Source organism: Macrobrachium rosenbergii, chromosome 56 (genome assembly GCF_040412425.1).
Source record: "Macrobrachium rosenbergii isolate ZJJX-2024 chromosome 56, ASM4041242v1, whole genome shotgun sequence".
In the NCBI taxonomy this organism is placed as follows: Eukaryota; Metazoa; Arthropoda; class Malacostraca; order Decapoda; family Palaemonidae; genus Macrobrachium; species Macrobrachium rosenbergii.
In genome coordinates this window covers 32,999,038-33,024,716 of record NC_089796.1, presented here as the reverse complement: position 1 = coordinate 33,024,716, position 25,679 = coordinate 32,999,038, and the positions used below count along the sequence as shown (strand labels likewise).

The following is a 25,679-nucleotide window of genomic DNA, read 5'->3' as shown; positions in this document are numbered from 1 at the left end:
TTATGACCGTTAAGCTTACTAGGCCTACTGTTATATGTTGTAGACATTGTTATGAAGACCACTTCAAGTAGCAAGTCAAGCTCACTGGCACCGACAAGATTGCTATTATTAATTCGCACCACCCGTGCATCTGATATCTAACCCCATCTCTTACGACTCTCCTGATTGGCCATCGATCAGCCAGTCACAGGGCTGGAAACTCGACAGTCTCTTCCAGCCGTCACCGAATAAACATCTACGCTGTGACCTCTCCTCATCAAATATGTCTTTCAAAAGATATAACTTTCATTACACCTCAGTTTAACCCGAAGAAAAGTAATGTTTCCCAATTAAATCATTGTCAAGTCAATGATTTAAGGATTATAATGATATATGAATTATGTACTTCAGTAAACTTAATGCTAAAATATGTATAATGAAATCAACTTGGAATTTTTTTTATATTAAATATATTCTTTCATTCCTTACATGACATTGCAGTGCATTTATCATTTATCGTCTTGTGTTTCATACATCATCGTAGCTTAAACGTTATGGATGACAATGCAGCCAAAAATTATAGGTATGGCTATCAATATGAAAATAACAAGCAAAAGATTAAGAATATTAAAATGAGCGGGGATGTGCGCAGACAGCAGAGGTCGCAGTGTAGATGTTTACTTGGTGACGGCTCGAAGAGACTGACGAGTTTCCAGCCCTGTGACTGGCTGATCAATGGCCAATCAGGAGCATCGTAAGAGACGGAGTTGGGTATCAGATGCATGGGTACTGTGAATTGATAATAACCATATCACACCGTGCTTTGGGCTAAACAATGTAAAAAAAATTAATTCATGTCACAAAGATTGCAAATTATACCAATGCATAAAAATGATCATATTCATATACCCATAAGGAAAGTAGTGTTAGTTGTGAATTTGCAAAGTTATCGACATGTATGACATTGGAAATATAAACTTTAACACTACTTGGCAACCATTAAGCAGAGTCTGAGATTTCGGATGATGCAAAAAGAATCACATTTCGTCAGATTTGAGCATTGCTGTACTTACAAATACAATGTTGGAACTTGTACACATGTTATGCAAAAAGCTGCAACCAGTGAATAGAACAATGATGCAGCTACAGGAATTCGGACTGATGTTTTTTACAGGTTATGCAGCTGCCCAGCAACTGAAATCATGACTGCAGGTGCTTTGTAAGGCAAAAGAGAAAAAATCCCATAAAAAAGAATGAATGGCAAAGAGTATGCAACAAACAGAGCAGTTGGGTATGTAAGTGGCAGCCTAGCAGGCTTAGCTGGCATTGCTTAAAGCAAAGTGGTCATTGGTGCTACTGGACAAGTAGGCTGAGTGGCTACTTATGTAACAAGTGGAGTTGCTCTATCCATTGGTGGATGTGCATTAAAGGAGGAGGCTGGGACCTGCATCCTGGAAGACAAGAATTTGGAAGACCACGGAATGAGAGCACTAAGTGGAAGGAGACTGTCAGTAACAATGCTGCTGCAGGTGCCTTTCCCCCACATATATGTTGCCATATGTGGGGCAAATTAATTTGCAAAAGTCGATTTTGAAAGGAGCAGGGCTTTCTGGAAGATAGCAAAATGCAGTGATGAGAATAAGAACCAATTTAGGTTTGTGAGATACATATTTTTGTCTCGCTCCGTTCAGTGTTTTATCTATTGACCCTAACGTAATATTTGTATTTGCAAATATAGTGCAAGCAGGATGAACTAGTATTTGAAATTATGTAATATATATTTAAATGGCATTAGAATGAGATTGTGATCTCTGTTACATTTATTAATTTTGTAATCAGAATATAATCTTCATTCTCTTATGAATATATTTTATGTTGCTGTAAGCAATCATATTAGGTTAGGTAATGGTAATGAGATGCTGCCACTGTTCTGTTCAGCAGATTCATTTGTGTAGTGGAAGTATTCCATAGTGAAATAGTTTTCTTCTTTTCGGACTGAAACCAATTTTTACTGACATCCTAATTAGCCCTCCCAGTTTCGTCAATAAGTAACCATTCCAATATGGTTGTGTAGTTGCAGTCTGTTCGGCTGCTCCATATCTGGTTATGTTGTCATGCATTAAATAGGTGTTCTTTGCTTTGTCTCTGTCTTGTGTTGTATGTGATACTATGCTCACTTTACCAGCAGGAGCTCCCGAGTCCAACCCGGGGTGATAAGGACTAATACAGGACAGTTTCCTCGAAAACACATTGTTGCTTCCAATATAAGCAGGTAATTAGACCCTTGGTTAGCCAACTGTAATGGGTTGCAGCTAGGACTTCAGAGGGAGAGTGGAAGGTGAAAACAGGAGAAAAAAAATTAAAACATGGGTCATCGGAGCTAGGCGTGTTCCTGTCTTTCGTTACTTCTCTTTCCTGCCCTTTTGGCTTAGACTTTATATACCTGGGCTTAAAGTACAATGGCATCCTTCAAACACCCCTTCTCTGATTACTTTTTGCCTTCCACTCCAGTATATAAGATGATCCCGGGGATATACATTTACTTATAGAAATCTTTAAACAAAGGAATGGCGGTATAAAGCGTAGTTCTGGTTTACATCAAATATTCATTGCATGGTCCTTATGTGAATCGTTTTGACCTATGGAATAAAGATCACACAAATTCATGTCTGTATCTTTGTGGTTTGACTGATCGTACAGCAAACTTGTGATGACTATCTAGCTACTTTTCTCACATTTATTCTGAGATGAGCTGCCTAGAATTACATTACTGATTTGCTGTATCATGCCATCCACCTATTGGCAAGCTTTAGAATTTCCTCACTTCTATTTTCAGTGACTTCTACCTGGCAAGAGGAAGATCTGTCGTGTCATTCAGGCTTGGACACCAATGTCATTAGGCTTGATGGCCATGTTACAAAGTATGATGACATGGTCTAAGCAGAAACCCTAGCAACTGATAGTACTATCTTTACTCAGGTTCAGTAATTCCTGATTTACATTGTAGTTATGTTATGACCTTGCAAAAGTCCTTTAGATTTTCTGATCTATTTTTAATTACACATCACATTCAATAGTTTCCAGGTGCTGATACAGAAGGAGAAAATAAAAATCAGAATTTTTATCAGGAACATACATTTTTATTATATTTGCATCTTGTATTACATAACGAATATTTGTAGTGGTACACACATAAATAACTCCAGTAATATGTCTACTTCCTAGTTCCAAACCTTTCTTTTGACAACCATAATGACTAACCTTTGAAATTCAAATCTGATTCAATTTCATTTTAAATTTGGCAACCTTCGTTACTATGAACCAGAGAAAGAACTCGCCCTCAACTAGTTATAAATTAGCAAATGTCACCAGTTACTATGAGAATAATCATGGCTATGTGATGGATAATTTTCAAAATCGTGCAATCCCATGGGTGTGGTTTTGTCCTTGTGTTGCAAAAATGAACAAGGACAACTATTATCTTAGTGTGTGAACAATATCTGGTTAAGTAGGATAATATCTACAATACCATATAATATTTACAAAACCATCTAGTGCAGCAGAAGCTATTCACAATACTTGAAATAACCATATCTATAAAAAAATACATATGTAAGCTTGCTGAATAATATGAAATTAATTCACCATGTGACTGTTACCGATGAAAATCTCTTCATGCCATGTTTGATGATAGTGTGTGAGTATGAATAAATGTTTAAAGCAACTTGATGAAAGTTGAAAGTAAAATCAAGAACTGTATGAATGCCTTTCTCTTCATCCTTTCAGTTAAGCACCTGCGCAGCACCTGCCTATATTCTCTGCCTTTTACTCTATGTATTAAATCTAAGACCTTCTGGATTCTCAACTATTACAGCAGATGTGAACATTTCATATGCATTTTCATTGTCTTCATTTACTTTGTCCAAGATTTCTTTGCTTGTGGTCAAAGTTGTTTTTGCAAGTTCCATGATGAACTCTTGCTGTTTTTCACTGGAGCTAATATCTGGCAAAGTCGAATTTTGCTGCAACTGCTTAGATTTTTTGTTCTTTTCTTTTTCTTCAATAATTTTAGTGGCGGCAATTTGAACTGGTAAGTTTAACTTCGAAAAAGTTGATGTATGGCAATCTCTTCCAGCCATAGCCCCAAAAACAATAGCTTTGCCCCATTTTTCGGGGTCATTTCCATATTCTCTCCACTTTTTGTTACCTTTTGCACAATCTCCAAATTCACACACAGCTGTTCTAGCTACAGAAGACAATATTCCGCCGGCTGCCCGAATCCCAAGTTTAATTGCTCCTCTTTTGATGGCATCTCTAGCAACATTAGATACTGCAACACTAGCAAGACTTTCTGTTGCAACTGCACTTCCACCCCCAATGATGCCAGTGACCAATCCAACACCAACATCAGCCCCAAAGTGTTTTCCACAAATCTTTTCACGTTTTCCTGCCTTCACTGATCCATGGATGAGTGAACTGATCCCAGTTCCTGCAAGCATTCCTCCAACTATAGTGAGGGCAACACCACCTGTCAACACAGTCACTAATATGCCTGCTGTACCAACGGCTACACCTCCTACAATTGCAGAGACTTTTTGTGCAATGTCATCCCCCTTACCAACATTGCATTTGCATGTACACGTCACTCTTTTTTTACAAGAACAAGTACACTTATCTCCTGCATTACTGTGACTGCCAGGACAATTTTTGCACGTTTCACAGCGGGAATCAGAGTTACCCATGAGTAATTTTTTTTTACCATGGCTTAGCTCCTAAAAAATTAACTCCAGAATTTTCGTTTTGCAACAATGAATTCCACTATTTCTTTTCCGCAGTTACAAATCTAGTTACTTCTTGCTTTTCAGTGATAAAGTCTACTACTGTACTTTTACAGAAATAAAACCTACTACATCCTTACAATAATGAAGTCCACTAATTTTGTACATTGGACTAACGTAATATATTTCATTATCTTATTCTTATAGTAAATAAAATCCGTTATTACAGTATTATATTAAACAAAGGCCACTTCTGTCTCACCAGAAATTAAAGTCCACTACTGTCTATCCACAGTAAATAAGCCTACTGTTTTACACTTACAGCAATGAAGGCTGGCAATATCTCCTCTTTAAAATTCCTGTCTCATCTTTGAGCTTGCGTCAGTTGTTCTGATACTGGAACCTGTAAATGTCAAGAATGGTCAAAGTATTATTATTATTAATTGCAGATGAGACTCTCTTCTTAGCAAGTTTAATTAAGCATATGTTCATAGTAGAGTTGTTTTCTATTTCTTCCTTGTTTCTTTTTTTAAGTCTTCTGCAAAAAATCGACAAGCTGAAAACCTTAGCTTCAAAAACCTTAGCTTCAAAAAAAAGTTAACTTGATCACATTTACGAGTTAGAAGCAATTTATTTTATGTATGTCTTCAGATTGTGTTTTACAAGAAATCCGTGCTTGTTACAACCTGACAGCACGTACAAAGCGAAATACGTAAAAATAAGTCAACTGTACACACAATAAAAAAATATAATGGACTGCTACAAGCATGGCCATGGTGAATATAACATTGTCATCTTAGGTCCTTGACTTCGTGTCATTGCTGATAAAGAGCAGTGGGAGACACTAGTCATGCCTTCTTTTCAGGGAAGATGTTTTTCTTCACTCCAACTGAAGTTCCAGTGAACTTGGGTTTCTGCAGTAGTCTTTGCACAAGCATGCTTTGGTGCATGCCAGAGACAGACGTGTGCATCAGCAACGTCTAGATGCACCGCATGTTTCTCCTGATGAACATCCACTCGAAGTCAGCTCTAAGCAGACAGTAGTTGCAGGTTCTGCGGTGAGAAGTTTTGGCTTCAGATAAAGAGTGTTAGCATCTGCTATTTTGAACTCCCAACCACTCTCCTGGACAGGAGGCAACTTCTGGAGGACTTCGTTTGCTCCTCTCCAGATCAGTGTCTGTATGAAGGGGGTATGTTCTCCAGTGTCTTTTTGGCTCTGTAAAACATTGCACATCGCACTTGGTGGACTGATTGGCTCTGTGTGCATGAGTCATAAAGTTTACAAACAAAGTGTTCAGCTGCATCTAACACTTGTTGGTCTGGAAAGCCATCGGCATCAGGTGCCTCAATTAGGTTTAGGTCTTTGACAAAAACATTCCAGGCAGTCTATTTTCCAATGCCAGCAAACTGGCTTGTTGAATCTGACCCTGTAGGTGCATGAAATCCCATAATCGAGGATCTCTCAGAGTTTGTGAGTCTGATTTGGTGAACAGCAATGAACTGCTTCTTTCTCGCAGTTCCAGCCTGCATCCACAGAAACTGGGTCAGCAATTCTTGGTGAGCCACTAGCAGAACAAGAACGTTGGTGTCCTGGCCGTGGACAATGACCATTTGAATGGGTGGCCTGATGCACAGCCACTCCCAGCCCAAGATGCTTTGGCATCATTTTTTGACCTTTTGATGCAAGGCACACTATGTTCTGACAAACACTCAGAACCTTGTTCCTGATTTCACTTCCTTCTTCTGCATCACCCTCATTTTCTGTTGTCACCTGAACACAGCTGGTGGACAAGCAGATACTACTTTGATACTACTCTAGAGGCATGGTCAGTGTCAATCTCGCCAACTGTGTTGTGTCCAGGGTTGTGCTTGATATCATGGTATATTTTCAGGGCTACTCGTAACATTCAGCTTGTAATTTCACCATCAAGATGAACTAATCTTTTAGCAGTCTTCTTTTGTAGAAATCCCCCGTCTTCCACGGAACTGTCATTGTCTGAATCCAGCATCTTTTTTTAATGATGAGTCCTTAAGAGATGCTGGGACAATAATTAGTGGTTTTTTGACATCGAGAGGTTGCATGAATGCCACTTTATCTTCCAGAAATTTGGCGACTTTTTCCTTTCTATCACTTCTGTATGGGCCTGCATTTGCACCATATTCACATAAAGGGGTCTCAATGTAGTAATCCCAAGCTGCAATGAGGGAATAAACGTGTCTCTCTGCTATTCCTAGCTCCAGCTCTTCCATGATTGTCCCAAAGCAATCTGCTTGCTCATCTTCCATCCCAAAAAGTGTGCACTTCTGACCTCTTTCTTTTGAAAAGTACATAGCATTTCAAGTGATACTTCCTTTCTGCAGCAATAACGTCGTTGATGCCCGCCAATCTATGTGCCATGGTCAGATTACATTTGCAAAGCTTGAGCATTGTATCGGAAAGCTTTGAGTCTGTAACATCCAACTGGCAAAACATGCATTATGCCCAATTAATAAGACTTGTGTCTGATCTCAGAGATTTTCTAACAGGTTCAGCCTCAAAGTCTTGTAAAACTTGCATTGCCCTGGCTGCTGATGACATTTACATGGTCTTGCAAGATGTGTCTTACTTGTGAAGGATGAATAGCACGACTTGTGCCAGGTGAGCTTATTTATTTGATCTAGAACATTGTGTTCTTTAAATGTCTTCAAGCATTTGAGATATGTTTAATCGTGGTGTGTAAGTCTTTCTACAATGCTGTCATTAACACTGCACAGAGAATCCTCACTTACTGGTCTCAAGGGATTCCTTTTGTTTGTTCTTCACACATCCTGGCAGAATATGCAGGGATCAAAATCAGTTCCCGAGGCATTTTCACAGGAGTCTGAAAACAAACTGTTGAAAAAGGCATTAGCATACACTCAAAATGAAAAAAAAAAAAAGCTAATAGAATGAACAATATCGCCCTTAAATTTAATTCCACCTAAATAAAACCTTTTGAAATGTGCTCAGTGTGTCACAGTGCAGAGGAAAAGACATAAAGTTTGTCTTTGAACTCCAACTAGGAGCTGAAATACGTGAAAACACCTATTCGAAAGTCCGCCACTTTGTATTCAATATAGCGGCCAAACTATTGGTCGAGCAACGTGGCATCCCATCTGAACGCGTTCACAAACACCATAATAACAAATTCAGATGAGATGCCAGTTTTTGATAAACAACTAATGTGATCAAGTTCACCATATCTGACTACAGCCACCTGACTGAAACCCTTATGGACAGAATCAACAGATCATAACCCTAGAGGGCTCCAAAAGGAAATCAGCCTGCAGAGAGAGACAGTTTACGGGAAAATTAGATGAACAGAGAGATATGAAGGTACAGAGAAAAAAATAGATACACCTGAATGCAGGAGACGTCAGCAGACAGCAGAAATGAATTTGCTTCTCGCTTAAACAGCAAGAGATCAGAAGATTCTGTAGCTACTCTAAGCAACTATTCCACATTGCAGTTATAGTGTCTTGTTGATCCAATCATATGGGACAAATTTATTCATGAAATGACCCTTATGATTCATATCATTGGGGGTAAAAACATATCCAGGTGTATTTTCTTGATCTTTTTACTATCACACAGTAAAGGAACATTCAATGTTTCGTCCTCCGGCAGAATATGATCACAATAATTACAAGAAGTGCAGTGCAATAATCGTAGTTTATGGGGTTTGTATGTGGGGTTGCCAAACTGAAGAATGGTCATAGCTATGTGATCGTGATTCTTACTGCTGACTGGCTGGCGCCTTCTTGCCTCAAACTGCCTGGTTAATGCCAAGTTCACGTTGTTTCAATATTGGTGACCATGCGAAAAGAAGCTGGATATCATCATTGTTCTACAGGTGCAGCTCTTAGAAGCACTTCCGTTGCTGGGTGTCACGATTATCAGTGTTGATGGGTTTCGCCAAAGGTCTCCTTCCTGCTGCTATTGGAAGACCTCTGGCTACAACCCCCTGGACTAAAGGCATAGCGGCTGTGGGAATGTTGAATGATTGATGAGAAAAGAACAGTGGGGTTTTATACAAATTTCAGGTTTTTAGCGTATATCTTTCGTTGTTGCTATTATTATAAAAGGCCTTCATTGCAGTTTCCATGCATTGTCTATTACAGGATATTTCAATTTCTAGCCTGTGTTCTTCATTGCACCTGTTTCAGCATCAATATATTCAGGGTTACATACATGTAATTTTCTTCTTAAAAACATGGATGTCAACTTTCATTTTTTACTTTACTGCTTTCGCCAGAAACAGTGGTAGGTTTCCTGTTTCACTGTACTGACCTAAACTGCCTCGTGTGGGAAAATTGTTCTCTCTCTCTCTCTCTCTCTCTCTCTCTCTCTCTCTCTCTCTCTCTCTCTCTCTCTCTCTCTCTCTCTGAAGATTGTATATGAAAAAAATATTTAACGAGAAACCCGTTCATTGTATTTGTTGTTATGTTATAGAAAAGTATACAGTCTGCATTAGGTTTATTTATTTTGTTTATCATAAACTTACTTTACTCAGCTTTTCCTTCTTTTACTAGTGTAATGTTGTTAAGCGATTATTGTTGGATTAGTTTAATATTCTGAAAGCATGATGGAAAGTATAGGCAGCAAACAATGACTGAAGTTACCACCGTATTAAACATAAATGACGATAGTAGCAGGAATACATTAAACGATATTAATGATAATGATTAGCAAAGACCACAATAAACTGAGAACTGGAATGGTTGTCTGAATGAAGCGATTCCCCGTTGCTCATGCAGTTGGCCAGTTTTACTATTTGTCGAACATTTATGAAAGGGTTGGATGGCTGGTCGTCTTACTTAAGCATCAAAGGAGAACTGTTCTGCTAAGAATTTGATTTCTTTATTTTACTCAAAACGAGTAACAGGAAAACAAACTGGAGGTGACTCCAAAAAACAAAAAAATAAGTTCTTAGTCAATAAGGCTATCATTTCGTGTGTCTAGAATAGACCGATTTCTCCTTATGCGGTTTCCCTGGTAGACAAATAGCGGCATGCAGACTTTTTTTTTTTTTTTTTTTTTGCCAAGTCTTATTATCTGCTTTGAGATTGAAACATCATTTCAGGATAGTACATACCATTTTGTATAATCATCTGCAACTCTGAATGAAAAAAAAAATCTTTGGAACTTTTCTATTTTCCTTTTTAAGCGTTGTTAGTTTTCAACAATATCTAGTAAACTTTCACTGAATGGCAATTGGGTAATTTTTCGGAAGACTCCAGCCAGCCATTTCCAAAGGTGCCAGCTAGCCATTTTTGCATGAAAACCATTTTGGATTTTTCATGCAAAAATGGCCAGGAAATGATAAGGTAGTAAAAGAACCTAAAAATACCAACCTAACGTAAACTACTAAGGGTGTTTACTGGTTACAATTTTGCCCTATTAGTTATGGAGGGGGTCTGGTATAGTCTTACCTTACAAGTCCTTGTTTTTCTCTGCTATTAGGCATTTGCGAAGGTTATGTATTGAGAAGAAATTTTTTGTTTTGATGTGATTTACCCAAGAAAAATATAAATTATAAAGCGGGAGGTGGCTGGAGTCTAACGAAAAATAACCGGCAATTGCTGTAAATCAATGCGAAAACATTCATGTGTACTTGCTTTAACTATAAATATAAAATATGTTGCTACTCAAATTTTAGCGAAGGCCAAGCTATTGTTAGCCTGGGAAGTCTGTTCCTCTGGTAGGTAGGTAGGTCACTGGCTTGAGTAACGGTGCATCAGACCTCATACGTCTGGCGCTGTCCCGTAACTGAGAGAGAGATAAAGTCTAGTGTCCAGGATACTATACAATAAGATCAAAATGTGAATGTGAACTCGTAACCTTGCCCACGGATCCGCTTCCAGATACACAAAACCCTGCCCCACAATGGGTCACTCACACTCATTGCTGCAGAAATTTGATTATCAGGACACTACTGTGTGTGTGTGTGTGTATCAGCAACAAAGAAAATGGCGGTGGTTCTTACCTTCATGTAAAAATTTAGTTTTTCGTTGTGAGAATTCTTGCACCTCATTAAATCGTCTTGATGTCGTTGTCTTGCCGAATGAGAGTCGTCTCTACACAGCTAGAAGGTCTGTTATCACAGATATATCCAGGATATTATCTTCACTGGATCAATTCGACCCCTGAACCACACAATCGCCTTGCAAGTTTGCGTGCTACAGGTCTGCCAGATTTTCCTGACCAAGTTATTGTACTGATACTTCAAAATTATCGTTTCTCTACCAAAATTATCGTAAAATTGGCGCATTCTTGTGAAAAATTAATGTATATTTTACCACTACACTATGCTCTACAGTAATATGATGGTGGTATATAATAAATGGCGGAATCTTTATCAACACAACATTTCTTGGTATCAAAATAAATACTTGTACATCGTTTATACATTTATTATGATTAAGCAAAACTAGTTTGAGTTGAAATGTTCCTCTCTCAATTTGAAGATAAAAATGTAACATTTTACAGAAAAAAAGACATATGAAACAGAAACTGAAACCCTAGGCCTACAACGTACAAAGTAAAAAGAGATACCGAGATTAAAGGAATAGTTCTCTACTTTGCTACTGCATCCAATTTTGGGCTACACTGTCAGGCAGCTGTGAACTTTTATTTCAACGGTCGAGCATGTCTTTGGATGGCGTAAACTTAACACAAGACTTGGTTTTTAATACGCTCAGAAGCCAACAAAGCCCCGCAAACAGTATCTACTTCTGATTTTTGTCTGAAACAGATTGATCTTGCTAAACACTCTTTCTGTTTAGAACAGACTTTGTTCGAATTTCTGTTCGTGTCCGTAAAAAAATGAGACGTGACACTGGAACACACGTGTACATCACCAGTACAATTAGCCTACCCATCTCAATAATCTCAAACATAATTACGCTACAAATCGTAGGAGAAATTACGACTTCTTATGTTCTAGATAATCATTATCTTGATGGAAATGCTTTTTAATCAATAGTCTTAAAAAAGTTCAAATACCAGAAATATCGTATAAAACGTACGGTAGTTGGAGAAGGTATCGTACATCGTACCAGAGGCAGTTTAATCGTAATGTACGATAATTATCATTTGGGCGTGGGTTAAACATTACAAACGATGAAATCAACAATTTTTTTTAGAAATATGAGATGTAGAAACAGATGTAAAATAGAATGTAAACCCAATAAAGGAATGTAGTTACACCATGTAATAACATATTATGTAAATAACTAACATCTCCCTTGTAAATTAAACATTAGAAATAAAAACAATAGCAACTCCCCTAATCATATACTGCCGTCAGCTTGGAGGTATAAATAGTACGGAGGATAGTTTTAGTTTTTATGTGTTAGTTCTTGCTTTAAAACACTTAGACACAGCCACATCTAACCGTAGCACGTAAAATGAAAACCACACCACGATTATGTGTACTTATCCAGAATTTTGAAGAAAGATGGAAGACATAAGTAAAGAAATGTGAAAAAGTTAGCATCATAGAAGTCAATGCCACAAAGGCGATCGCCTACAACAGAAATTGTGAAAGGGAAAAACTCATAATATACACACACACACACATATATATATATATATATATATATATATATATATATATATATATATATATATATATATATATATATATATATATATATGTGTGTGTGTGTGTGTGTGTGTCTGTGTGTGCGTGTGTGTGTGTGCGTGTGTGATATTTTTGTTTGTCCGTGTTTGCAGTACGAAATGAAAGATAAACAGTGGGGAACCGGAGATGAAAAGTTGTGGAGGTTAATAATAGAACAAATGATTTCCTTCCGGAAGAAGCGTCTTGTGTGACTGCACTTACCTCTCGGCGTATTGTGATCAGTGAGGTTAATACAAGAGGTAGGGCGAAGAAGGTAGGAGCTGTTCATTTGTGAGATTTCTAGAAAATGGAGATCGTTTCAGTACAGAGAAAACGGGTAACTGCTGCGTGTGGGTAACAAAAGAAAATATGTTCTCTAAAGAAACAAGTATAAAATGCGCCGAAGTTTCTTAGCCGCAATCAAGTTTTCTGTACAGCATATAATGCTGTATGAGCCGCGACCCATGAAACCTTCAGCCACGGCCTGGTGGTGGCCTGTCCTATAGTGTTGCCAGAGGCCCGATCATGGCTACATTTAACCTTAAATAAAATAAAAACTACTGAGACTAGAAGGCTGCAATTTCGTATGTTTGATGATTGGAGGGTGGATGATCAGCATACCAGTATGCAGCCCTCTAGCCTCTGTAGTTTTTAAGTCTTGGTCTTAATTTAAGATGTGAGGGCGGTCAGAAAAAGTGCGGACGGACAGACACATAACCATCTCAATAGTTTCTTTTCTAGAAAAACCAAAAGGGGACGTGTCAAGTACAGAGTAGTCATTTAAATACCGGTAATCTTTTTTTTCATTTATTAAAAACAAATTCCATAACAGAAAATTAAGTGAATATTTAAGATGAAGTAATACATTGTGGCAACACTTCCACAAGTGTACTAAGCCGATGCTCCTAGCATGATTTGTTTCCGTAGACTCTTTAAACTCATTTTGTGTCGTATCTCAAAAGATATATAATCTGTATGCATCTTTTAACCGATTTTTATTATGACACCTTTACTGGATGAATATACCAGTACTTGGCCTCTCCAAGTTTAGTTGTTCAGGGCTGCTTGCTGTGGGTCTCGTGATGGGTTTGCTCTCTCTCCCCCCTCTCTCTCTCTCTCTCTCTCTCTCTTTATATATATATATATATATATATATATATATATATATATATATATATATATATATATATATATATATATATATATATATATATATATATACATAAATACATACACACATACACACACACACACACACACACACACACACACATATATATATATATATATATATATATATATATATATATATATATATATATATATATATATATATATATATATGTATATATATACAGTAGATAGATAGATATGTGTGTGTACGTGTGTGCAATAATTTTTACGCATTTTTATTCTATTTGTATATTCTCCCCATATCTTCAGAACTTTGCTTAAAGTACTGAAAACATTTTGAAAAGAATCACGAGTTTGCTTTCCTCAGGCGGGAATAAACGTCATGTAAAGACAACCCCCCCCTTTTTTTTTTTTTTTAAAGGAATTTGACTTACTTTGTGTTTATGGTTGTGTGTGCTGCCTGCGATTGTGAGGTGGGCGTTGAGGGTTAGGAACGGGCGTGAAGCAACAGTAAAATAACTAATGTCCTTTGTTGAGTGCTTTCATCATCAGTTCGCCTTGTGATATGAATGGAAAGATATCAGAAACATTGTGAGTTCGAAATATCATGGGAATGAATTTACCTTTATAAGTCTTTACAATATATGTGTTACATACATGATATCCATAACACTTTTAATAATTCTAAATAAAAAAAAGAGGGGGGGGGGAAGATCTTTCTAAAAGGCGGCGGCAGCTAAGGACATGGATGACTGCGAAAGATATATGCCGCCGGCCGTATCCTTAACTACTTTAGTTAAGGTCGCTATTGCTCCGACCCCCCACATACTGATCATTCAGTAATGATACCAAGTAGATTTTGGTCAAATGTGACACGTGATGTCGTACGTAAATTTCTTTTGATCTCATCAGTCGGTTGGGTATATTGTGACAGCAGTTAACATCGAGGGCAGCTGGTTGTGACATCGTTAACATCACAAGATGGACAAATAATTAACGACCAGAAACAGACAGATGGACGTTTTGACGAGCGAAAGAGGAGATCTGATAGTAATTTAACAAATTTGGTTACTAAGCCTTTTCAAGACCAGTTGCTAAGCGTTATTAAAAACTGTCACAACTGATAACAGTCAGGTGCAAGCGACAGTGTCACAATGAAAGTATTAGCTAGCGAAATAAGTATATATTCGTTATCTTTAATGCAGTTCTGTTATGTCGATTGGAGAAGAGAGAGAGAGAGAGAGAGAGAGAGAGAGAGAGAGAGAGAGAGAGAGAGAGAGAGATTGTGTTATCCGTCTGGATCATTGCATTCCCAGACCCATGCGAGGAGAGCTTACAGAATGTAAAAAAAAAAAAAAAAAAAAAAAAGTTTAACAACATCTCACCACATTCCTCTAGGTAACAGGACGAAAAGCAGCCAGGCAAAAAAAAAAAAAAAAAAAAAACATGGCAGATTGAGTAACACGGAAACAATGTATTGATGTGGTATGGGTAGCTTGTTTTACGGATGAATCTAATAACGATCCCGGCCGGAAGAAGTCTGATTAATCCGCCGCCTCCCACTCGGTGTCCCGCACATACATTCGAATTTATGCTCTTGTTCATCTTCGTCGCCTTCTTCGTTTTCTTGAGTAAAGTTATCATACTCAGAAGATTGAGGTTGCCTTTCTTGTAATGGTGTTCATATAAAAAGCATATAGAAGTATTTAGATATATATATATATATATATATATATATATATATATATATATATATATATATATATATATATATATATATATATATATATATATATATATATATGTGTGTGTGTGTGTGTGTGTGTGTGTGTGTGTGTGTGTGTGTGTGTATTATATATATATATATATATATATATATATATATATATATATATATATATATATATATATATATATATATATATATATATATATAGATATATATATATATATAGAGAGAGAGAGAGAGAGAGAGAGAGAGAGAGAGAGAGAGAGAGAGAGAGAGAGAGAGAGAGAGAAGAGCCTCTTATCCGTGACATCAACATGCGTGGTTTCCCTGCAGTCCCCCGGAAAAAAAAAAAAATTCCAGTGGTAGGGTGGACACTTCCAAGGTTTCTGTCTGACTGATAAACAAGTACAGCTTGTGAGGGGGATGGAAATATTCCGACCCCACCATCACCTCCACCATGCAGTACTGACTCACGATAACAGTTTCCCATATTCACTCTGGCTTGTTTCTGCACAGTTATTTCCAGTCTGCCAGTCGCATTCTTGCTCTTCACGTTTTCTGCAGTAGTTTTTCAGTGCTTATGCTAGGAAGCCTTTATTTGCCACGTTATGGTTCCAAAACTTAAGAGCACCTATGATGGTAGTGCTTCTATACCAGACAGAAAGCATGAAGTGCGTCTTTTTAACGAGGAAATGAAAATCTTTAATATATCGCAATAGAAAATTAATCGTATGTAGAGAATACCAGGTCATCTCATGAAGTGACAAAATTGAAGAAAAACTTTATGCTACCAATGGTGAATCAACACAGGCTGCTAACGTGATATCATCAATGCCTAACAGGGATTTAGTTGGAGTGGGAAAGGAATTAGTTATCTGGGTGGAGGATTTGAACCGAAATGTGACATCCACTGACGGCCATCTGATATGATAAATGATCTTTAACTGCCATGATGTCATTTACAAAACAAGAAGTGGAGAACACCTAGCCATTCACATCCAGCAAAGGAAGATTGCTAGGTTCAGAAATGGTATAATCTGAAAAATTACAAAATTACTAACGGGGATGCATCTCCTGACAAGTAAGCTGCTGTCACGTTAAAGAAAAGTACCGAGGGAGGCAGTTCCATTCTAAGAAAGAGTGTAATTGTGAGAAAACAGGAATCGTTTAAAAAAAAAAGATGCTAAGAAGAACCTGTATTTATAATAGTGTAAAACAGGTACTGACCTATAATGTATAGAAAGACAGTCTAAGGCTGAAACCATGTTGCAAATCGGAGAGGCATATGATACAGGGTGGCATTGTTTACCATGAAGAGTTTACAGCCTTCAAAAACAAGTGATATTTTCCCTACATCTGACAACACAAATTTAAGTCATGGACCAAAACACTATTGTTCGCTGAATAATTCCACCCGCATGTGGTGAACGATCGCCATTCAAAGTTTTAGTAGTAACAGACAATGCGTAAGTAGTCTTTTTGTCACTAAATATAACTTTGCTGTTCCATCCACCCAACCAGGGCATCCATCAGTGACTGAGGCTGCCCCTGACACAGGAGCAATGGATGATTAAAGCACAGAAATGTAGATACATGCTGGAAGGGAACTGATTAATGATTTCTGAGACTTCTCAGAGATCATTAGGCAGTAGAGAGGATGGCAAGGCAACTTGCAAGGCAAGTTGATGGCAAGGGATTCAACTTTATGAAAGGGGAAAATGTGAAATTTTGATAAATGAAGAATTGAACGACATCTTCACGTCAGATACAGAGGAAGATGACGAAAGAGAGGAATGGAAGATGAACCAGTGAAGTGAATACTTGAAACTATTATAACTTAGACGTATTTAGAAGCCAATATAGCAACATCCTATGACATGCTCCCCCAAAAGTTAAAATCAAACCGGTTTCCAATGTGTACGCCTCTAGCTGTCGACATCGTATATTCCCCGTGTCATTTGAACAATCGTCGTCCTTCGTAAGCTTTGCTTCATCCATCTACGAAAGATGATGATCCTGATGGTCCTTGTGATGTATTTTCGGAAAGTCAGTAACCTCATTATGCCTAACACATCATCACAGTGTCTACACAGTCACCCGCTGCATCATCTAATTTTCGCCATAGGACCTCAACCAAATGATCATACCACCATCCCCATCATCATCATGGTGGATCACTGCAGCAGCAAATAAGATCAGAGAAGTTAGTGAACATGTACAACAGTATCCCATTTCTTTCAGGAACAGCTGATAAGATATTTTTGCTGCAATAACTGTGTAACAGTACCCTAATTATTCGTAGTTCTTTGTTTTGTAGATGATAGAAGCGAGTAATTTTTACGATTTCTTTTCATAAGGATAAGCCAAAACATCAGAGCACCTTTCAGTATAGAGCGAGAAAGAGAGAGAGAGAGAGAGAGAGAGAGAGAGAGAGAGAGAGAGAGAGAGAAAACTGGTGATACTGGGTGGTAATGCAAAAATTTTCACTTGCTAGTTAATATATCAATTAAGCTCTGTAATAATTATGCGGTGTGTATGCAACATTAATGAAACTACACATGCAGTCTGAGTATAGTTGGCAGTTATCTGCAGTTTCAGCCTTTTGCAGTAGGTTCTGTTGCGTACGTAGTGTGGAAACAGAGGAGTAATTATATACACACACACACACACACACACACACACACATATATATATATATATATATATATATATATATATATATATATATATATATATATATATATATATATATATATATATATATATATATATATATATATATATATATATATATATGACTTTTGAACTTTGGATCACATCACCGTGATTCATATACAATCAGTAACCTACAAACGTCCTTTAATATCCAATTCGCTCTACCTCAGAAATAACATATTTTCATATATGTTACCGAAGGGGAATTTTTTTACTTGATAATAAGTTCGTCGTCCCGTGGGCTCGAACCTGCGAATGACAAGAACTCAGGACTACAGTGGACGCTTTAATCCACACGGCCAGCAAGTGAGGTAATGAGTGGATATCGGCTCCCACCTACAAATCCGTCGAACTCAGGTGTTTATATATATATATATATATATATATATATATATATATATATATATATATATATATATATATATATATATATATATATATATATATATATATATATATATATATATATATATATATATATATATATATAATATATATATATATATATATATATATATATATATATATATATATATACATAAATACAGAAAAAGAGAGAGGAGGGAATTTATTTGTCACCTCTTCACCACATACTCGTACGTGTTAATTGTCATAACCACAAAAGCCCTCTTGACTTAGCGATTTCTTAACACTTTCTTAGGTATGTTTGTTACTACAAATGAAGAAATTCTGACTATCGTAGTAGGATTCGAACTGCATTCGTCAAATCAGTACGGGGTCAGGTTACTGATATGGTCACAAAACATTAACATGACTGTTTTGGTATACCGAATACTAGTTCGAATTCTACCTGAGGCTTCAGGATTTCTCCACGTGGTTCATCATTTCAATTTTGGACTTTGTTGTGGAAAATGGATCCAAAAAGTGCGAAGAAATAAAAAAAATTTGAAAGAAATTAAAAAATAAATTGACAAGCTATATGATTATTATAAATATATATATATATATATATATATATATATATATATATATATATATATATATATATATATATATATATATATATATAATATATATATAAAGTGTAACACGAGTTTATGCAAATATTTTGGGAAATGCAAGAAAGAAAAAGTCATTCTGAGGAGAACATGTTCTATAAATATATATATTTTAAGGCTTTGTTTGTAGGTTAGGTGAATTTTAAAATAACCGTTATCATTAAACGGGGAAATAAGATGGAGCATACGGGATGTCGGAGTGAGTAGTCAGAGATATATAGGGATGTTGATGACGCGTGTTAGGCAACTGGATTGCTAGCCTTTTAATTATGAATTTCTCTTGCAGGTTATTGAAAAGTGTAACATTTCAATCCCTTCAGCTAGTAAATCACCTGTGAACCAGACTTCATGTAATTAATCTTAATGATTAACTTTACGTATCAAGAAAGTTGTGTAAATGTTGTTTGGCAATATTTATTTGTGATCGTTGAATTTTAGCGCAATCTGTCTTGCCGCCTAGTCACGGAATTGATGAATCAGGAGTCAGGACTAGGCCTACGCCCCTGCTGAATGAGTGATAACAAGAGAACGTAAGTAGGGAGGATATGCGCTTTGAACAATGTCAGCTTTTTACTTCTTTTGATTACTGTATGAATAGGCCACCTTTGACAGGAAAGAATGAAGAAAGTGAATTTTCCATAATATTCCCATGCTTTTTAATCTGACAGAGACAAAAGCGTTTTCATAGGTGCCTCTTTTTCCTTTGACTGGTGTGTGATGAATACTTTTGATGGAGTAGAAGAGATTTTTTTTATCATATTTTTTAAATCTGTGAAAGGTGTTTAATGAATAGGCCTATCTTTCCTTTAACAGTGTGAGAACGGGACAAATGTCGAATGGTTTATTTTTACATTATTGTAACAATATAACTCGTAGAAATGTTATTGAATCTGCTTTTATTCAATATCACGGTGACTCACTGAATGTAAGCCAGGGTATGTACAAACTAGACGCATTTGTTGTCAAAGAGACGTGTAAGATTGTTTCTTTTTAATCACCTGTTGAGCTGTTCTATACCTGCTGTACTAGTTTTAACCAGATCTTGGATATTTGTGTTTACATTTTTTCAGCTTTGATGTTTACTTTGTTAGGTATTTTCGGTGTTTTTAGCATTGTACCTCGAAAATGTTGAAAGAACATGAAAGCGCTTGGTACTTCTTTTTTTTTTTTGTGGCCTATATATATATATAATATATATATATATATATATATATATATATATATATATATATATATATATATATATATATATATATATATATATATATATATATATATATACATATATATATATATATATATATATATATATATATATATATATATATATATATATATATATATATATATATATATATATATATATATATATATATATATATATATATATATATATATATATATATATATATATATATATATATATATATATATACATATATATATATACATATACATATACATATACATATATATATATACATATACATATATATATACATATACATATATAAATATATATATATATATATATATATATATATATATATATATATATATATATATATATATATATATATATATATATATATATATATATGTATATATATATATATATATATATATATATATATATATATATATATATATATATATATATATATATATATATATATATATATATATATGTATATATACAGTATATACATTTACTATTTGACCAACCTGGTGCTGCCTGGAAAAACTCCAGCTTTCTCCTCCCTTACTCCCCTCTTCTCTCTTCTTCTCTCACTCTCTTTCTCACTCTCTCCCAACACACCCATTCACTATTATAGAATTCAACAATCTAAGGCCGTGCATCCATTATCAAGTTTACCCGTCATTTTTTCTGTCAGTTCACCGAAACTGCCATTAAAACTTGCATGTAAACAACATTTTGTGGGCAGAGACAGTCCAATCGCCAAAACGGATGAATTGGTGGTGTTACCAAAATATCTTCTGACCGATTAACAGGTAATTGTATATGTGGACAGGTTAGCACCAATTTTGTGATAGGTTACCGCTGTATTTCATCTGCGAAACATCTCAGACGCTGTGATCAGAATATAAGTAAATTATATATAGGCTTATTCATTTCACTGTTAGACCCTTCAAAGCTATTTGTAGGCTGTTATAAGTCCAACTCATACAATAAAAATCTAAAACAATATTTCCATGTGATACAGTCAATTTGGCATAGGCCTAGGCCAGAGATGTCTTTTTATGATTTGCATTATTATAATGAAAGTAAACTTCACTCTCCAACTCATAAAGACTGAACTAACACCTCAGCTCTAATTTAAACTCATTCATTAATATTGTATGAGAATAGACATCTTTTTTTAATAAGAAATATTTAGTCTGTACTCCGTTACGCTTTTTTGCTTCTTTCCTATTATTAAGTGAATTGCTGCAAGAGTTAGCTTTCCACCTCCTCATCATATCAAGAAAACTGAACCTAAAATAACTACAGCTACATAATGTATGAGAGATCGACAGACAGGTACCCAGACTGCATGCAGTTTTTGTATACTTGGCAAAACACTCTCCCATATGTCTACCTTCAACTCATGATACATTTTTTTTATATTGGTTTTAGGGACGTTTTTAACATAACAAATTACAACCCATTATCTTTACAATGACATAAAATTCCTTAACATAGAATTGTATATAAAGTTACACATACAGTATCTATAAAATTGGTCAATTCGTTCAACAACGTAATCATGATTCAAACAAAATCTTTCCCTTCTTGGAGGAATGTTAGGTAATTGGTTATTTATTGTTTTGAATAAATACGCATTGATAAAAGATAGAAATGAATATGTATTATTCTAATATATAACCATAAACAATTATTTTATTTTCCTAAATGATGGGAATGCTATTCCTTACTGCATATGATTACATCAGCAAAAGGTATGAATTGACATGTTGTGTAAGCCAAAAGCACTTTGAGTTACTCGAAGTGCAGTAGTTGCCATTTCTTAATTTAATCCATATTTGCATGTAATACATTTACCCTCCTAGTGCCTTTCAGAAAAGATTTCCAAATGTAATGATCTACATTCCTGTAAAGTTTTAATCTAGACTTTTCAGTCATTATCTCCTAGGTAAGCAGTGCCAATCAATGTGAAAAGTAACTTACCTTCCATATGCAGTGAAGTTTTTTGACAGTTTGCATAAATAATTAATTCCAACTGTCATCTGATTCCACTTTTTTTGCATCATAAATTGTTGTTTTTCCCTCTAGTTAATAATTTAGTAATAAACCTCATAAATAGAGATAGATTTTGCTCCAAAGTGTTTGAGTGATGCCTTGAGAGAGAGAGAGAGAGAGAGAGAGAGAGAGAGAGAGAGAGAGAGAGAGAGAGAGAGTTTGGTGGTGGTTTCTGCTGTCTGAAAGCGTTGTATTCAGCCACTACTACTCATGTGCGGACTTGGCTTTGCCTACTAACCCTTAAACGCTGACTGGACGTATCGTATGTCAACTAAAATTGTCTGTCGGGTGCCGAGTGGACGTATGGTACATCGACTACAAAAAGTTTTTTTTAAATATTCACGGAAAAATAGTTATAGGCCTAGTTTGCGAAAGATTTTAAATCACGCGCCTTGAGGGATGCTACGAGTTCACGGATCATGCTGTTGTTTTGTTTACAAGCGTTACCCAGCCGCACATGCGCGAATTTCTTTCTTCTCGCACTACAAAGCATCAGCGGCGCATTGTCGGAGAGCGATTTCTTGATGCATTCGTGTTTTGCAGAACTTTTGCGAGTGTTAGCATATTTGTGATGCAACAGGACGTTTGCAGAGATGTCCCAACGTCGTCAGGACCGTGAAAGGTGCGTATTGCCTGTCGGTAGTGAGCGTGTGAGGCGAGTTTTAGATTTGGATGCTGGAGAGGGACGAAGCACCCAAGGTGACCCAGCTTTTCAACGCTGTGTTATGCGGCCACGTGTGGCTGAAAGGGACCAAGGACCACATCCTGTGCCTTTTACGACCCCTAGGAAGCATCGGGGTGTCCTGAGGGGCATTCGTAAGCATTTGGGAGGCCTCCAACAAAAGGACATTGATGAGTACTTGTTGGGGCTCGATCGAGAGCAGGTGGAAAGTCCTCATTTTGATGGCAGTTGGTCATCTAGTGACGAGGACATCACGCCCGATGTCAGTGATGACGAGTATTTGCCCCCAATGTCCATACGGGAGCCACAGCAGGAAAGTGAACTGGAGTTCAGTGGTTTCAGTGCATATGAGGGAGAGTCTGAGGAGGAGGAGGAGGAACCGATTGTGGCTGGTGAGGAGAAGACAGAAAGTGATGGTGAAAGTGAGGGAGATGGGCCAGTGGGGAGGGTGGGAGTGCGAAGTCATGCCCGCGCACGTGTGCGTGCACGCACACGGGCCCGTAGAAGGTCGCAACGTTGCGGCAGCTTAGGTGAAGGCCGTTCGTCCGAAAGTGATGAGGGGTGGTTGGAGGACCTGTGCCTCTCACTGCACTGGGGTTCATTCAGCTCTTCCTGATGCGGGAATTGCTGGAATACCTCGTTGCAGAGATGGCGGATTACGCTCATTACTGCCGTGAGGAACTGCAGACGACGTTGTCGTATTGCTGGCGGGGCTGCAACCTCACGGACATAGCGCATTTTTTGGGGCTTCACATTTTCTTTGGAATGATGTGTGCTGCCGACATCAGGCAATATCGGAGGCGGAATTTTTTTTTAAGTATGCCCAATGTGCCCGGCATTATGCCCTGTGATAGTTTCCGGGCGTTGGAATAACCCCAACCCCCTCATCTTAGTCCGCCCAGTGTTGGACTACATTTGTGAACGGTGCCAGTTTCTCGTGGTTCCTTCCAAGAACCTTTCTTTGGATGAGGGGATGATGCCATACAAAGGGCGTTTAATTATAAAAGTGTACAACCCCAAGAAGCCAAAGAAATATGGTGTGAAGTTATTTTTTATTACGGAATCCAACACTGGATACGTCGTGGACTTCTCTGTTTATTCTGGGGTCTTCTCCATGCTGCGTGACACTGTCTTCGGTCTTGTGGATCGTTTCCATAACCAGGGATACCACCTGTTTATGGATAATTATTATAACTCGGTATCCCTGGCCCAGGAACTGTATGAAGAAGGTGTGCACGTCAATGGTACCCTTTGGTTGGTGCGTGGGGGCCGGAATGTCCTCAAGAGGTTCGCTAGCCAGCCGCAACACCTGGCAAGAGGAGAGACAGAGTGGCCTCGGAATGGAGATGTCTTCGTCATCTGTTGGAAGGGGGGTCCAACTCGTGCCCACGATTACGATGAGTCATGAGTCCATCCAAGAAGAGGTCGTTCAGCGGAAGAAGACATGTCGGCAGGGCCAAGTTACGTATGAGGAGTTTCGTGTCCAGCGGCCTACCGTCATTGTGCACTACAATAGGCATATGGGAGGAGTTGATATCTTTGATCAACTCATCCAGTATTATCCCTTCGCCAGGAGAACCAGGAGGTGGACACAGAAGCTCCTCAAATACCTCTTTCAGTTGGCCCTCCAGAATGCCTACATCCTCTACTTTCGGTACAATTCCGACACCCAGAGGTTGTCCCACATCCAGTTTCTCGAGGTGGCCGGGAATGCCCTCATAAACTTTAATCCTGAGGCGTGGCCTTCCAACACCACCCCCCCTGCCCCGAGCTCCAGATCTGCCCTGAGAGGATAGGGCAGATGTCGCTAGGAGGGCCAACCTCGGTCGTCCTGCTCCTGCCGATGCCACCCCTGCTGCCGCCGCCCCTGCTGCCGCCGCCCTTGATGATGCTGCCCCTGCTGATGCCGCCCCTGCAGCCGCCGCCCTTGATGATGCTGCCGCCCCTGCTGTCCCTGTCTCTGCTGTCACCCTCCCTCACATTCCAATGTCCCGTTGGGTAGTGGACACTGTGTGTCGGCTGCAGGCAAGGGATCACACACTGGAGCTCCTAGAAGGGCGTAAACAGAAACGGTGCCGGGTGTGCCATATGAATGGCAGAAGAAGAGACACGCGGTACGTCTGTCACACCTGCAAGGTAGCACTTTGCAGGTTCGGGAAGTGTGACCGCAAGTACCACACTGTGGTCATATATTGGAGTGCGCCTACCCGAGGGACACTGGAGGGCGCAGCGGACCACCGAAGGGCGGCCCATCTGCAGTAAGAGCGCGCGTCTCCCTCCTCCACCTGTACCTCGTCATATCGAGTGGAAAAAAATTCAAGACTCTTCAATGGAGGAGGGAGAAAACAAGAATAGAACGAAGAGTCAGGATTACGAGTGAGTATTCTGCATTGATTTTATATTTAGTTTTATATTCATTACAAGTTTTCATATATCTGTATTTATTGGTGTTTTGTATATTATTTCGTTTTATGCAAAAAAAAAAAAAAAAAAATTCAACTGCATTTCTTTTAGTTATGTATTCGTACCAAATAAAAAAATATAATATTATATATATGTGTGTGTGTATGTGTATGTATGAATATGTGTGTGTATATATATTATTATGATTAGCAAGAATTCGCTAGCAAGTTGCCTCCCCCCCCTTTTTTGTTGTTGGTTGTGTTGTGGTTTTATTTACTGCCAGCTGCCCGATCGATAGACCATCTGTCTATCGACTTAGCACGGTCAGAATACAA

At 37.6% G+C, this 25,679-nt stretch overlaps 1 protein-coding gene across 3 annotated transcripts; it reads right to left on the bottom strand.

The window, feature by feature from the left end:
* Positions 1-200: 200 nt before the first annotated feature.
* LOC136836472 (uncharacterized) lies at positions 201-10,976 on the bottom strand. Of its 3 annotated transcripts, none has more exons than XR_010852403.1 (3): positions 10,763-10,976; positions 5,080-5,160; positions 201-768 (listed from the first exon to the last, which is right to left on the bottom strand). XR_010852403.1 is itself a non-coding variant. In XM_067100746.1 (3 exons), the coding sequence occupies exon 3, from the start codon at positions 4,719-4,721 to the stop codon at positions 3,810-3,812; it is 912 nt and encodes a 303-aa protein (XP_066956847.1). In that variant the 5' UTR covers positions 4,722-5,160; positions 7,527-7,629; positions 10,763-10,976; the 3' UTR covers positions 3,098-3,809. The 3 variants fall into 3 exon arrangements, 2 of the variants coding, with proteins under 2 accessions (XP_066956847.1, XP_066956846.1); XM_067100746.1 differs by lacking the exon at positions 201-768 and adding an exon at positions 7,527-7,629 and having other exon boundaries at positions 3,098-5,160; XM_067100745.1 differs by lacking the exon at positions 201-768 and having other exon boundaries at positions 3,098-5,160.
* Positions 10,977-25,679: the final 14,703 nt, after the last annotated feature.